Raw genomic sequence first — 16,821 nt, 5'->3', positions numbered from 1 at the left:
TATCAGTTTGCATCTTGATTTTTACACTAGAAACTGAACTTTTGCTACACAATCTGTCTCATTCATTCCATATTTAACTATCTCTCTTGAGTCAGGATCTCCCACTAAGCAACTTGTTCACAACAGCTCCCCACTGACAATCCTAATCTGATGTATATTAATGTTTTGGTAGCCTTTTAGATCATCATTATACCACACTCAGAAATCTGGCACTGAGTTGCCTATAATGATGCTCAGTGCTTTTCTTCTCTAGTCAGTCACAGTTGACTTGGAATTCACAACAGGCTTCCTTCAGCAAAAGATGTTATTTTTCATCAAGTCATTAAGACCACAGAATCTCTCCTGCACTTTACTTTCACACACTTAAGCCTAAATGCAGATGTTTGGCAGGTATGCACATAAACTCTACCTCTGCTGCATTTCAGCATACTGAAACAGACACCAGCTCTTCAGGGGACAAACTGACAGTCACCTCTTTTCCACTTCCCTTATCCAAGATGGCTATAGAGCAGACTGTTTCTGCCCTCAGCTGTGATGGCTATCATAACATTTTTATGGACTTCCTGCCCGGAAAAAGGATGGCCACCTAAGTGGCATCTTGCTGCCCTCACCTAACATGGCTGCCAAAGCTCACTGCCCCTTTTGGTTGTGTGGCAAACAGCGGTTTGAAGAAACAGAGCATGAGCTCACACGTCCTCCTTACTCCTGCGCAGCACAGTACAGCAGCTGAGCATCTTACACTGAACTCTTTTCATCCACCTGTTGCTTTCCACAGTTCCAAGGTGGACACTTTCTGGCAAACATCAAGTATCTCATAAAATACCCACACAATAATTGTATCCTCATTTCAGAATGCAACCACTTTCTATATTTTTAACTTAGTCTAGGAGTTGGTCCCTGATAACTTTCAAACTCATTAGACAATTTGAAATAGGAGTGAAAAAGTCTGAGAGAACTAAACCCATCCAACTTCTCTGAAAGCTGGCACTTACACAGACAAGGCTCAAATTAATGCCCTCACTGAGCAGTACGTAGAACTCTGCTGTTACACGAGCTGCTTGGCAGCACCAAAAAGTACTAGAAAGGCAGGTGGCATGTGCCACTCCTTCCCCCATGGGACTGTCAAAATTAGGATTTCCCCTGGGGATGGAGAAAGGTTCATGATTCCATAACATGGCAGTGGACTACAGTTTAAAGGACACAGACACTTAGGGTATTAGTTCATTCTACTGGTCACAGGAAGACTTAAGAAAGGTACTGCGCAGACAATACAGTATGAAATTTGTTTGAATCTCAATAAGAATATCTAAAAATTAAAAATACTTACAGAGAACATCAGAAAAAGATATCCACTGCTCAGTTTATGTTTTTTACTCGATTGTCTTAGGGCCTATAGATGGTAATGGTTCTTCATCTTTGACTTTCAGACTCCTTTCTCCATTAAACATGCATACAAATATATAAAAAAGAGATCTCGTAAACATTCTTTTCATTCCAACACCTGTAGCATCCTTTGCTCCCCCTTTTTAAGCCTTTGCAATTCCAAAACATTCTCAGTTATTTCTACTTTTGCAACTCTTCCCCTCAAATCTAACTCCTTACAGACTTACATTTATCCCAATTTTCTCCATCCTTTTTATACCCCTTTCCTTCCCTGTTTTGACTACTCACAGCACCTTGTGTACTATAAGCAAGAGCAATACTGAATTTCAATTTATTAAAAAAATTAGTAAATTAGGAATATATCTATCACAACAGTATAATCTCATAAACAAGCTGATTAAACCCATGAAGTAGTGTGCCAGATATTTTTTTTGGTTTTCTCCTGTCAGGAGAACTGAAAACTATGGACATACAGTCCTAAAGCTTCCACCTATTAGTCTTTTTTTTTTTTCTTGTCTTCTAAAATCAGACTTGTGTCTCTTCTTGGATTTCATTTCTTTGCTTCAAACACAGACATTACTGCCTGGTTTTACTGTCTTTTTCTCCTTGGATGTTTGGAATAAAATAGAAGAAAACTAGGCTGTAATAAATCACTCCTCCAAAAAAAAATAACCACAGTGCAGCCAAAAGGAAAGGAAAAAAAATGAAGACAACCCTGAGATTTTACTGTGCTATAAGTAACAGTGCAGTAATCATGCTTTCTCTCACACACTGCACTGCCTTACCTCAGTTCTTGCTTATGTCCCTCAGGTATTGCTGGCTGAACTGCCTGGCCCAGCTCCACTTCTCTGCACAGCTGCCTGGCCTTCCTGGCATCAGAGAACCCTCCCATATCCCTAATCCTAACACCTTGTCACAGGGTAATTATAGTGATGGCACAACTCCAACATCTATCTTATATCAAACAATCTCTGCTCGTTTGCTTTATAGGGAATGACGGACTTAAAAATGAATTCAGACCGGAGAGACCTGTTCGGCACTAGCCTACCGTATGACCTTGAAAACGGAACAACCTTTCCTTGGCTTCTAGAAAATGGGGGCGAATATGACCTTCGATGATGCTCCAGGACCGACCGAAGGAAAACACTGCACCAGGCCCCCCGCTCTGTCCCGCCCTGACCCTTCCCGCCACTCTGCCCAGTGCCCGCAGCCACCGCTGCCAGGGCCCCCCCGCCCCCCCCGCCCCAGCTGCCGACCTGCGACTCCAGACGGCAGAACGCGGCCAGCGCTTCTCCCTCCCCAAGGCACGTCAGACGACACTCGAGACTTCCAAAATTTTCAACCCGAGATCGTAAAACAAGAAGAGCACGGGGAAGGCGGGAGGATGTCGGGGAGACCCCTGCACTCTCTCATGAGAGCTCTGCGATAACGTGTGACCCCGGTTTCTTCTCGAGGTTCCCCTTCTTGACGGCGGACGAGCCCCGCTCACTCCTTCCCTCCCTTCTTTCCCCCCGGGACAGAGCTGAGCAGAACAGGGGAGAAGGAAACGGCACCCAGCTCCGGGGGCTCACTCACCTCAGCGACCTGCCCCCGCTCCCACCTGCTAACACGTCCCGGCTGTGCCCTGTCGCAGCAGCCCTTCACCCCTTTTCCCGTCCCGCAGGAGGCAGCTCGGCCCCCGCATAACCGCGCAGACCACCGCCCCTCGCAGCTCGGCCCACTGCCCACCTCCCCTCACAGCCGCCACACGCCCCGCGCTGCCCCCGGCCCCGCGCACCCAGAAGAGGGCAGCGGCGGTAACGGGGCAGGGCCGCTGCCGCAGCTTTACCGGGCGCAGCGCGCAGGCGCGGGAACGGGGCGTGCGCCTGCGCAGCGGCCCGCGCGGAGGCTGAAGGCGGCCGCCGCGCCTTCCCCTTGGTCAGGCCCCGCCGAGGACGGCTCCTCCCTCCGCCGCCGCCTGCCCTCCCCCCCGACCCCCGCCCCTCCCCGGCAGTGCCGCGGCTGCTACACCGGGTAGGTTTCCAGTCACTATGGCGGCCGCCGCGCTGAAGGTAAGGCGGGGAGCGGAGCCCTGGTGCGCCCGTGGCTCCCTCGGGGCCGGGCAGCGCTAGGCCGGGGGAAGCGCGGGGCCGCGCCGGGCGAGGGACACGTCTGACCCGGTTTGTTTTCGGCTCTGCAGGTCGGAGGAAAGTTTTCGTGGCCGGCGGCTGCCTGAGAGGCAGCGCTACCGAGCGGGAGGCGTCCGGGCCCGGCCGCCAGGCCTCTCCCGCCGCCGCAGGGCCGGCCGCCGCCGGGCCAGTGGAGCCGCACTCGGCGGGCGGAGAGCGCGGGGCGCTGAGGAGCGGGGCCTCATGCGCAGCCACCTGCGGAGAGACTGAGCGGAGCGGAGGGGACGCCGCCTCTCCCGGCCCGCCGCTCCCCGCGCCGGGGGCTGCTGGCAGAGACTTCCTGGAACAGCCCCCTGCTCGCCTCCCTCCTCCGCCGGCCCCCGCAGACCCGCCGCGGAGGGACGCTTGCCCGCTGCCGCCAGCCAGAGCCGTCGCGGGCACCGTCTGGGAGCAACCTGTCAGTGCACCTCGTAGGCCGTCTCCGAAGGACCCTTCCCACGCGTTGGTTTGTCCGCGAGAGAAGGAGAGTTTGAAGCTCTCTCCATGCCTTATCAAGTTCCTTATCTGAGTGGCTGCTGGAGACCGTAGACCAGTTCAGCTTTGCCTGGTGTAGGGAAGGAAGACAGTATAGCTCTCGTACCCCATCCTTAACCGAGGACCACCTATTCTGCTTTGAATTTCATATACGAAGATGGTGAAATGCAGATTGCCGTGTGAAGCGACTAGATGCCTGTTGTGGAATGAAGGCTTCGTATTCACCTTCCAGCTCCTGATCTGTGCGCTCTGAGACAGGACGCTGATCCTTCTCCCTCATCCCCCTTCCCTAAACGTTTCCTTGCTTCCATGTTGCATTGGTCAGAATTTTGGTCAGTGTTGTTTATGGAAGGGGGGAGGAAAGAAGGCAGTTGAGGTTACAAACAAAAGTACTTGTATGACTCATCTACTTGGATTTAAGACATTCTATCCTTCTTTCAAGGAGCCTTTGCTTTTCTTTGAAGGAATCAGATGCATGTTCCTATTCTTCCAGAGGAGGATGGATTGAAAGTTGTACATTTTAGATTTTTTTTGGGCCACTGCTGATATTATTAAAAGACATAATGGGGCTTTTTCACTGGATTATTGCCAGAATTAGTTTACACACTGAAACAATGAGTTGTTAGGTTTCTCATACGATAATGTTTGTTCTGCTTTAATATAAGTTGCTGTGGAGGTTTGGGTTGAAAATTGTGGAGGACAGTCTACATCAGAAGAGGCTCTCTTCATCTCTGGTTGGTGTGGCAACCCCAATCTGTCCTCGATGCCTTCAGCCTTGGCCATCTTCACCTGCCGCCCGAACTCTCATCCGTTTCAGGAACGTCATGTCTACCTGGACGAGCCCGTCAAGATTGGCCGCTCAGTGGCTCGCTGCCGGCCAGCTCAGAATAACGCCACTTTTGACTGTAAGGTGCTGTCCAGGAACCATGCTCTTGTCTGGTTTGATCACAAGACAGGCAAGGTAAGATGTTTTCTTTATTTAAAAATAATGAACTGCACTTTTTCTTTTAGCAAGTCCCTGTAGATTGCAGATCACTTTAGGTTCACTGTAATAAGTGTGGTTGCATATGGAAAGAGTAAGATTTGTGCTACAGTGGAAATGATTGGTTTTCAGGTAAGTTGATAACTTCTTACTAAGCAGAAACTTTAAATATTTTTAAAAGTGCATAATACAGTTGAAAATGGTGATAAGTACTGAAAAATTTGCATGCGTGCTATTCGTTTTGAGGTGAGTAATACAAATCTGAAAGCATGGGCTTGTATGGTGTAATGGTGTAATAGTATTTTTTCAAATGCTGAGAAATTACTATTTTATCTGAGCATGTAAGTAAATCTCACTGGGGAGTGTCAAAAAACAGATTTTTAAAAAAACTGGATTTGGCACTCTTACTATTTGCCCTTTTGAAATTTTATAAAGAGTATTTTGTTGTTTGGGTCTGACGGAAGGTTTATTACTGGCAGCAGAAGTGTAACAAATGACATACAAGATACTTTCTCATTGATAGTGAAAATGGTTTTAAAGTATATCCTCTGTTGTCTTAACTGTTCCTCTCAAAAGGCTACCTCTCTCGTTAAGTGAAATGTAGGGATTCTGTAGTGCATGTGTTCTCCACTAGGGATTGAACTGGGACAAGTAAAGTTATTTTACTTAACGACTGTCAAGTTAACTTTAAATATCCAGCAAGAAATAAACAAAGTGCAGATTTCCGTTGCTCAGCATTGTATTTTGTTTTCAAATATATTGATGTTGTGCCCTCAAACTTCATATGCTTTACAGCAGCTCTGTTTTTCAGCTTCACAGCATGCCCTTCTATGAAATGCAGCCAGTGTAGCTCTTGACTTTAAGAATAATATAGTCAGTAATTAATGCGGTATTTTTTAGTAGTATGACACAGCATGATGAACAGTACAACACAGTCAAAGTTCTTAAACCTTCCTTTGTTAACGATCCTATGTTATGCAATACCTGGGCATGATGGGACAAGACAAGCATTTAATTTCTTAAGGTTGGGTTATGGCGTGGCTTTCAAGTTACCTGCACGTAATTGTGCAAACTGCTATCTGTGTTAGTGCTTCATTAAGCGTGTTGTTTTGGCTCTGCTGTGTATGTGGTGTGCATTCTTGGACACCTTAGAAAACTTAAGTGCATGAAATATTTTCTGTTTAAGCTTAGTTTTTAACCTTTCTTGTTTGACTCAACAAAGTAAAATGTTCCAAATTGTGTTGTTCTTAAATTTGAAAAGTATTATGCGTATAGCTTTTTACCGACATTTCTCATGATTTATAAAGATTTTAAGACCCCTGTGTGCTCTATTACCGTTACAAGCAGTCTGGCCATATTAGGGACGGTTAATTTGACAAAGCATTGGGTGTTGAGCAAGTCTGCTAACTAATAGATGAGCCTAAAACACAGTCAGCTGTGGGTTTTTGTGTTTTTAAATTTCAGTTAGCTGTGGCTTTTCTAATACAGGTCAAAAAAGTTACATGCCTATTCGTTGTAACTAACTAATCTAAATCAGTAACTCGGTAGTAGTAAATAGGAGCATATGTGATAGGTCTTGAGATACTGTCATGTGAGGATTTGATGTGGGTCTTGGATCAGTAGGCATAAAGATCAACTAAAGAGGGAGTTTAAGACCATTCATAGGAATACATTACTGTCGGCTTTCAAACTGTGAAAGGTTTAAAACATTGACACAGCAGTGTGGAGAATTTTGGATTCTGTGTTTGTTTCTTGGCAATATGGTCTGATTTTTCATCTAGTTGAGTATCTGAATGGTAAATTGTAACGTAGTTGGAGAGAAAAATGCATTTTCAGAGATAACATATAAAATACTGTTGTGAAAAGACATGTAGAGGATGTCAATAAATACAGTCTTAATCTTTAATCACAAAAACTACTTTGAAGAATTCTGTGGTGTTTCCAAAGTATGAACAAAAACCTAAACCTATGCCGGAATATTTGCATGTAGGAATGTTTATTATCATTGTTTACAGAGCTTCTAATAAGTACATCTCATTTAGGAATATGTCATTATCCTATCAATGACCTATATTTAAACCTGCATAAATTCTTTTTGTCACAGTATTTGTAAACATTTCTTAGAAGCTTATATGTAGGACTTTTATCAATTCTGGGGTTTATGAAAGATAAGACCTTGAAATGTTATTTTAGTAGAGAACAGAAACCTTCAAATAGTTCAAAATAGTTCATGAATATTCTGGGCTGGGGATTGATAAGTTGTGGACTTTGAAGGCAATACCTGTTTCTAGTACTCCCAGTTACCCAGTCCAGTCTCTGTGCTCTCTCTTGAGCTGCCTTTCAATTCTACTCTTAATTATTTATTTTTTTTTCTTGAGGGTTTGGAGTTTTGTTTGTTTTGTTTTAGTGAGTCATGTGAGTGATCCTGTTTACTACACAGTCTGTAAACAATTCTATCAGCATAATCTGTAAAGAAGGGTAGAAACTGAAGACTGTCAGTAAGCATTGGCAGTCGAACTAGTATACAGGTTTTTTTGAGTCAGAGGTGGGCCTAAGCTGAAGTATGTCGTGTGAATGTTTACTTTGTGTAAATGCACTTTAATTATACATGGAAAAAGTTATGTGCCCAAAGGAGATTATATATGTAATGCCAGCATTATTAAGGATAAAAGTAGGGTGAGTCTTCAAGATCACCAGTAAATAGTAATTAAAAGCAGATATTTAATGTTAGATTTGCTTTTTAAAATATTTTTAAACATACTATGTGAGCCTAAACGTGTAAGATAAAGGTGGAAGGGGCTGGTGGTAGGAATATCTGGCTTTTTTTGTGCTTTTATAGACACCCAGAGAAATGCTTCCTTTTGCTTGTGTTTGTAGAAACAATGTAATATCTCCTTGTGGATTTTTCATACAGCAATAACATTAGAAGCTTACATTTAAAACTGATTTTGATTTTTTTTTTTTTTGAACTACAAGTTAATGAATCTTTTTAAGAGATGCCTGAAAAAGTGAGTCACTAAATATGTAAGAAGTTGATGTTGTGCTGAGCATGGAGTGTTCCAAAAAGTGTGAATCAAAGCAAAAATAAAAGTGGGCTATAGTTCAAAAAATGTAAATATGTTTGTTCATCTTCTGTCACTGCAGAAACTCTGTAAAAACTGCTTAATTGAAATAGTTGTGTTTTGCTTTGTTTTTAAAAATAAGCAAGTTGAAAACCCTTGAGAATTTGTATGTGACTTCTCCCAGGCTGAAATGCTTTTGGCAGATGTGGTAGAAGCTTTTAGTAGAAACCTGAAGTTTCTGACAGATATCCAGGCTTTCAAAAACAAATTTCTTCCAACTATTCAGTGCCTTATATTGTTGTGAGTGGCCATTATAAGTACCTTTTGTAGAGAATCCATTGCCACAGTTTACCAAAGGCCTGACAAACTGTGTGAGAAATAAAGTATTTTCTTTGGCCAAAATGACTCCAAATAACTGGTCATTTTAACAACTAAAAAAAAAAATAAAGTAGGCACAAGGTTCTGTGTTAGGATGGTAGCTAGTACTACTGGTTTCATTTAATTCAAAGTGGGTATGAACTGAATTGAGCACACTCATTGTATCTTGGTTATGGAAATGCTAACTAGTAAGTTGAAAGCCAAATAGTCCACCGATAGCAAAGGAAATTTATTAAGGCTGTGTTTTGTGGCTTCTAGGCTTAAAATGTGAGAGAGAAAAATGTTACAGAACACTTCCTGCAGAGAGCACCTTATTTAAAGAAACCAAACTCCATCTGTCCCCGCTCCCCCCAAAAAAACCTCCAAACAACAAAAACCCAACACTCCAAAACAACATCCACAAAGGTGCAGCCAGGGAATTACAGACTGGCTAGCTTTGTTTGAGTTCCTGGGAAAATCATACAACAAGTTTTGGACTTTTCTGGGCACATGAAAAAGATGATTTGGGAATGGTTAGTATGGATTTAGCAGGGATAAGTCGTGTCTGACGAGTCTGATTGCCTTGTATGATGAAGTGACGAGATTTGTGGGCAAGGGAGAGCAGTGCACACTATTTACCTTGCCTTTAGCAGGACTTTTGAGTGTTCCCCATGTTGGCCTTCTAAGTTAGGGTGCTGCGGTCTGGATGTATGAACAAATAGATGAGTGAAATAAAACTGGTTTGAGGATCAAGCTCGGGGGTAGTGGTTAATAGGTGGTGCTCTACCTGGATGCTGGTAACAAGCAGAACACTGCAGGAGTCTGTATTATGACCTGTCCCAGTTAACATTTTTATCTGTGACCTGAAGGAATTGGGGAAGTACACTTGCAGTCAAGTTTGAAGATGACACCAAATCTGGGAGTGCTGGTGTGGTGGGGAGCAAGTTGCTATGCTCAAGGGCAGGGCCACCATCCAGAGAGACCTGACCTTGCTGAGCAAACGGGCAGACAGGAACCTCAGGAGCCTGAACAAGGACAAATGTCAAGTCCTGCGCTTGGAAAGGAAGAACCCCTTGCAGCTTGTTAGATCATGTCTAGAATACTGCATCTAATTTTGGACCACCAATACAAGAAATAGATTGATAAGCAGGAGATGAAAAATTAGATGCTCTCTTTTCTTGTTGTATTGTACTAGGGATAGAAGAGAAGGAATTTATAAAAAGGAAATATGTTGTTTGCTTAACATTACACAAAATGTTTTGTGGAAATCAAGAACTTGGCAAGATTCAGGAAGCATAAGACATCTTCTCTGGACATCCTGTTTGTTCAGAAGTGTTTGAGTAAATGTATCTAACAAACTTTAGTGGGATATGAAAAATGGTATTTGAAGTTGTAGGATTTTAATGGGAGATTTTTTTTGCTGCTTCTTATAGTTTCCTGTGTGATACTCTCAGCTATTTGGTGCTGATCTATGTAAGGGATGTTTAATTTCTTATGTATCAGTAGCGTTTCTTTTGGTAGGTACTGTGTCTGTTATTTATTTTTTCCTCTATTGCATCTTTTCAACTTTCTGTTAATGATTATCTTTGAGAGCTGAACAAATGTTTTATTTTTCAGTACTGTTGATGTTGCTGTATGCTTGCAATCTGCAGTGTCTGTAGAGGTGACACTTTATCTTCCAAACATTGAATGTTTATTCCGAGTGCCCTGGGAGACTGACCTGGGATCTGCTATAATGCAGTAAGGTGAAATTTCAGTGCTTAGATGGTTTTGTTAAGAGGGTAATGTCAGCCAGCCCTTACATACACCTGTTAATACTTTTATGTAAGTACTTTTCACCCTGAATGAACTATCCGATTTTATGCTGAAATGATTGTAAGAGTCGTATGGGGTAGGGAGTTCTCCGTTTCAGCAAACTTCACCACTTCTTTTAGAACACAGTGTAGGAGGGCTGGTGGCCATTTATAGTAGAGGTAAGTTACTGCTGACAAGGATTTCCCTGCAGAGATACCATCTAGAGCCACTGCTGCAGAGCTAATGCTGTAATTCTTGGAGCTGATCCATTGCAGTCATGATGCATCTATCCTGAGCCAGGAACACCAACACATTGATTAGGTTTTAAAAACAAACAAAAATCCCTTTTGTATTTGCAATGAATTTTTACAAACCTCAAACGAATCAGGTTACTTAGCAGGAATGAAGGCCAGTAAATGTGTTTTCCTTAGGTCTCTAATGGGATGGTTTGGGTTTGCCTCTGGTGCCGTGCTTATAAATGTAAAACCTTGCTTCTCTAAGACACTTTCATTATATAAAATTCTTTTCGACTTTTTCTTGCGCTTTCTTTCACGTGTTAGTTGCAGCAATCCATTGATCATTTGCAGATGAATTTACATTACACTGGAGAAATATTTTTTTATGTGGCTTTGCCCTCTTGTTTTTCTTATGAATTTGAACAGTTTTGGTTGCTTTGTTACCTAATTCAAGTAATTGAATTTATGTATGCTCTAAAAGGCCATGTTGGTTAGTAGTGTCTAGCTGTGTCAGTGTGCTGTTTTGGTTGTGTTGATTTGAATCTGATCTAGCTAAAAATCTGCAAAATGTGTTGACAAATACTCAGCTGATTTGTTGCATTTTGGTTTTTGTAATTTCTTTTAATAGATAATATAAAATGAAAATTGTTACGGAACCTGGCAAGTGAAAGGGAAGGAAGAATGCCGTCTCCATCCCTAAAACTAGCAATTTTACAGGCTATTGCTACTAAATTAGACGATTGTTTGTTGTCTCTGGATTTTCTTTTGAGTCACATTAATAATTGCTTCCTGTTAATGTTGCTTGCTTGCTGAGAGTTTGGATTATCTAAGAGCTCCAAGTTAGTTAAATACTGCTGTAACAATGATTTAGCATTCCCGACTTGTCTTTCCTTCCAGAAAGGTTTCTGCTTCTAGCAGAATTGGTGGAAGAAGGCTTGCAGTATTGTCATATTTTTGTCGAGTATAGACAAGCATTTTTTCAGTCTGCTTTAGGAGTGGGAACCTCAGGCAGAGAGGTGGATTGGACTAAACCATCTTATGTGTCTGCAAGAAGCCATATCTATCTGCCAGAGACCCAGAACAGTTTCCTTTTGAAAAGGAAAATAATTATGCTAGAGCCAGATGTATAATTTGGTACAATTTTTGTGTTATGTTGCACCAGACACACGTTTTTGATTGAGCAATGTCTTAGTGTTTATTTCAGTCTTGATAAAGTATAAATAAATTATGAACTTCAAGCAGGCTTATAATAGAAAGTGAAAAATTCTGTAGTAACGCTGTATTTGAGTGGAAAACCACAGAAAACACTAGCAGCTGTTCAAGTTTTTACTTTTGTAAAAATGGGAAAAGTAAATATAAAAAGTACTGGGATTAGTCAAGGGTAGTTAAGGGCATGAGGAATTTATGATATCTTTGCAAAGCTAAGGAATATTTCAGTATTGATAGTTGGACTATGGTGCATGCTAGAGGAAAAATACGTGCTATTCTTAGACCTTTTTAGGTTATTGAAAGACGAACCATTGAAAGAACTGAAGAATTGATGATGAGATAGGTTTAATCACAAATGTTCTAATAGTGTAAAATATTGACAACTTGTAACTAAATGTAAACATTTTGACGATATTGTCCTAAAAGTAAACTTACACTTTGTAAGTTTACAAAAGTAAATTTGTCCCCAATTGGAACATCTTGTTCAGTTTTGGTTTTGATATGATAATTCAAATGCATTGAAAATATTTATTGACAAAAAGACTTCAGTATAAGAAACATGCAACATCTGAGATTATATATAGAAGCCATATAAGAACAGACAAGTGACCTTTTGTTCTCGTATTAAGAGGCTATTGAAAACAAAACTAAGAACAAGTTATTAATGCTGTATATTCTCATAATTAGTTATTATATTATAATATATTCTTCCATAAAATAAAACGAATGCAAGAGTTGAAGATACAAGAGTTGTGGATGCTTGTAACTGTGTATAGAGTAATAACCTTTTAAAGGAAGGACGTGCTTCTGTTTCAAATCAAAGAAAAGCTCTGTTACGGGCCAAATAGATATTTGTACAGCAGGTTCTTTTGAAGACATTTGGTACTGACTCCTGCTATTTGCATATGCCATTAGTCTTATCTGATATGGCAGTTTTTATTCTTAACTGGCACTTTTTCAGAGTTGTTACTTTTCTGGATGTTGAGCAAGATTAAGTTTAAACATAGATTTTCTAAAACTTCGATGTAGTATTATTAATGTTCTGTAAGAGGTTTTTTGCTTATTTAACATGTCTCCCCCCCAGCAGATTCTGATCACTCTGCCTTGCTTTCTATTTTTTTAATTGCCTTTCTTGAGGTCTAATGCTTAACTGTATAGGCAGAAGACAGATCTTGGTTTTGCAAAGCTTGGCTTTTAACCTGCCTACCTGTCTGCCTTTTAAATTTCTGCTGACCTTTCCCAGTAATTGCTGGCACAATTAACCGTCATTCTTCTTTTTTTTTTTTTTTTTTGGTTGTTAGCTATCATAGTTGAATGGACTTAAGGGCAATAGCATTGCAAATTGGTTTTGGTGATGTTACTTGCAATGTTGTTCTAATGTTGATGTTTTCTGCACTTACACTTACTGTTCCCAGGTGCTTGAAGAATCTGAAATCTTGGGCGACATAATGAGTTACAAATAATTCTTCACACTTTTTTTTTTTAAAAAAAAAGCTTTGTGTTTTTTTTTATATCTGGTTGTGAAAGAATCCATTCTGCAGCCAAACTATTTTTCAGGTATTTAATCTCAGCAGGTAATTGCAACTCCTTGTTTTCTTGCTATCATTACAGGGATTCCTCTTGTGGAATGCCAGAGGGTTTTTAAGGCTCTGTGGAGTCAATGTAATCATATGTTATTAAGGAACAAAGTATAAGTTTGATGAAGTTTCTTTTGTTTCTATGGATTCCAGAACTGTAAGTCATTATGTATAGTTAGGGTGGCATCTACTTTGAAGGAACTTGCAACACTATGAACAAGGACAGCCAAATTCTGTGGCATAGCTGTACTGTCAGGAGATAAGTTAGGGTGGTATGGATCTCTGAAGGTCAACCAGTCCAATCTTCTGCTTCACAGCAGGTCTAATTAGTTCAGGTTGCTTATGAACTTGGGATAAAATTTTGGGCACAAAATTAATCCCTACCAACAAATAAGCTTCTGAGGCTAGGGTCAGGCATGTTTGCTAGGGAGGCTAGCTTGTGTTGCCGTTGTCTTAGGTTGTGTTCTGAGGACCTAGAACTTTCAGTGTGTGTATGTATGAAATACCTGGAGTACTTATTTTATAGTGTAATGTAAAATTCCCACCAAAATGTGTCAGATAGAAATGATCTTAAAATTTAGCAGGGGAAAAAGAAGCACTAAGTGAAAGATGTGATAAGAATGTTCCTAGTTTCCTCTCTAATTCCATAAGGATGGAAATAATACAACACTTTCACTTACAGCTCTCAACCACTACTTCCTTTTTAAGAACTCAAAGGGGAAATTAATGCATTTTTTCCATCTTCCTCTTTGCGGAATATGCCATCTAGGAAAAATTCTCAGTTGCAAGAGAAAACCAGGAATACAGATCATCATAGAAAGGGCATATTTGTTGATACAATCCATGTAACTAGTTGATATTAAGTAAAGCTACTGGTTGTGCTGTTTAAGCTGGGCTTTTGGTAGATACATAAATACTGTCTGTGATTATAAGCCAATCGTTTGGTCTGCGAACAGTATGTAATTAAGGGAAGAACTGATAGACAGCTATTATATTAACAGTATGTTACCTGTTATGTAGAGAGGAATGTGGATATTCAGAGTCTGTTTGAATGCTCTTTAGCTGCGGTGTCATTCTGATTTTTAGTTAAATTTATGAATCTGACTGTTAAAAGTATGTATACATGTGTTTGGATAACTTTTAACTTTCATGTACACAGAAGGGAAAATGTTTTCGGTGGTTTTGTCCTTGAACAAATGCATTGCATTGACACATGTGGACAAATTTAAGAAGTTTTTTGGTTTGGAATCTGTGTATGCATGTTACCTCACCTGCTGAAATCAATACAGGTTATACATACATCCTAATACAGAATATTGCCTCCTGATAAATTTAGTGCAGATCTACACTTCAGCTGCAGGTTGATTTGCTCTGACCCCGTGTTCCCAAAATGGGCTTGAGAAGGGTTAGTTTGACTAAGCACTGCACCAACACAGCTGTCCTGGTTGCTCTGAACCACTCTGGGACATCCAGATTGCATTCCTGTGGGCTCTTTGCATCATCCTGTTCTGGGATTTTGGCTGCTTCACAGTAAATGTGCCTGCAGTTGAACAGTTTTGTATGCAGATGTGGATTTCTTTGGTCTGTCCTGGTTGATCAAATGAAAATGTGTTCAATTTCTTTTTCCCTTCCCCACTTAGCTTTAGATTGAGCCTTCCCAGGGTATATGTTGCTGGATGAATTTTAGGTGATGATGTTAAGTTTTATAAACTAATATTAAAGGATCTTGATGACTAGTCTCTTTTGAGATCTGTAGCTTGTACTCTCTTTGATGTGTTTTATAGTTTAAACTTGCTGTACACATCTTCTTTTATTTTAATTGCAGTTTTGTTTCCAAAAGATTAAAAAGCCTTTTATGAAAATGTAGTTTTAAATCTAATCTTAGGGTACCTGTAACTTGTAGCGTTATTTCAGTGACTGGATCTGCTTGCTAGTGTCATGCCTCAAATTAAGTCTAGAAAGTATGTCATATAGTTCTGATTTAAATATTGCTTTTGACAGTTTTTGTACAGGTGAGCAAAGCTGTGCGGAAACTATTTGCTCCCATCCAGGGTGAAAGCCTTCAGACAATAGAATGATTTGAGAAATAGTAAGTGCTTTCCTATACTTGTGGACATTTGGAAAATGTAATCATTTTACATTCCCTATGCTGCACTCATGCTGAGGTGTCCCAAGCAGTTCTTTTCATGGGGTAGTTGTGGTTGTGGACAAAGCCCTAGTTGTGTTAGATGAAAATGCCGTTTAGTTGTCAGGTTGGTCATTTCTATAATGTCTTAGTGATCTAGAATTGAGGTCCGTCATCTGCATCCAAAAGGGAACTCTTTCCTGGTGATTAATGAGGTCGTTGTTGGTAATTAAGATACCTTTTCTGATACTGTCATGGTTAAAGCTGTTTGGGAGGCACAATGCAACTGTGATTTCTCCATTAGTGCTAAAACTACAAGTTACTTTGCAATTATAGAATAAAGATCTGGTGATCTGAATCTATTTTGAATTCTTTTAAGCTACAATAAAACCTGAGAAATTGTATCATGAAGACTTGCTTGATGGCATATTAAAAAAAAAAAAAGGCAGCAATGCAACAACTGACCTTCTAGTATCCAGAATTGAGGCATTTGCCTATGTGGTTCATTGTTTGGGTTTCTTTTTTTGGACGTCTTGACTGTTTTTCATTTGGAATGTCTGTTGCTGGACTGCAGGAACAAAGCATTCTCACAGCTGATAAAGATTCAGTGGCTTAACGAGTGACTTAGTGCAACAGTAGCTGCCTACAAACAGCAAGTGCTTTGGTTTAGTCTGTAGAGCTAAGGGTCTATTTACAGGTAGCGATGTTGTATCTGAGTCCCAAGCTGTTGATTAGAGTTAGTGATACAACAGCACAGCCTGTTCGGGGCCATACTATTAGCATTTACTAACAAGAGTAAATGCTGTTTTAGTGGGGAATTGTATTAGGATAAGGAGCTTTTATGGCAGGGTCCGTTTTAGAATGAGAATCTGTGATCGTATATGGACAGAAAATGTTTTTTTTATCTTAAAACTTAATTATTGTGTTTACAGGCACAGCCAACTTGCATTTTTGTTTTAAAACTGTTTATATGTAATGGATGAGAGAGTGGAAACATAGGTAAGAAGGAAAAAGAAAAAGGAGGCAAATCTGGTTTCTGGGAATAGTCTCTTCAACCAGAACAGAAGTTGCAACTTTTGGAAAGTCCTGGTGAAGTCTGAACTGACAAATAACGGGGTGAAAGGAACACAAAAGCAAAACAAGTATTTGGGAACACAGGAAGGGGGCAGCTTTTTGCCGTTTTAGTGTTACCAGTGGCTGTGTGATTGTTAGGACATGAAAAAGGTTTTTAGTGAGTGTACTGAGTCAAATATGAAAAATGTGCCAATTTAGTCTTTGCTCCTATGATTTTTGACCCTTATTGTGGTTTCCTTTCCACAAGGCTAGAGATACTACAGTGCATGGAGAGGACCAACCTGCTACTGATCTTCTAGTGGGTTTTTTTTCTGTTATTACTCTTTTCATGGTCGTCTTTAACTTCATTGCACTCCTTCAGACGCTAGATCAGTTATTAA

At 40.6% G+C, this 16,821-nt stretch overlaps 1 protein-coding gene across 25 annotated transcripts in view; it reads left to right on the top strand.

Moving 5' to 3' along the window:
* Nucleotides 1-3,878: 3,878 nt before the first annotated feature.
* Nucleotides 3,879-16,821, top strand: part of SLMAP (sarcolemma associated protein) — an 85,363-nt gene continuing 72,420 nt past the window's right edge. For all 25 annotated transcript variants that reach the window (XM_086619105.1, XM_086619127.1, XM_086619119.1 and 22 more), the window contains exon 1: nt 3,879-4,986. In XM_086619105.1, coding sequence (XP_086475231.1) covers nt 4,789-4,986 — 198 coding nt within the window. In that variant the 5' untranslated portion in view covers nt 3,879-4,788. The remainder of the gene's footprint in view (nt 4,987-16,821) is intronic.

The sequence above is a fragment of the Tauraco erythrolophus genome, chromosome 12 (assembly GCF_009769465.1).
Source record: "Tauraco erythrolophus isolate bTauEry1 chromosome 12, bTauEry1.pri, whole genome shotgun sequence".
NCBI classification, from domain to species: Eukaryota; Metazoa; Chordata; class Aves; order Musophagiformes; family Musophagidae; genus Tauraco; species Tauraco erythrolophus.
The sequence above is the reverse complement of the archived record's forward strand: the minus strand, read 5'-3'. Positions and strand labels throughout refer to the sequence as shown.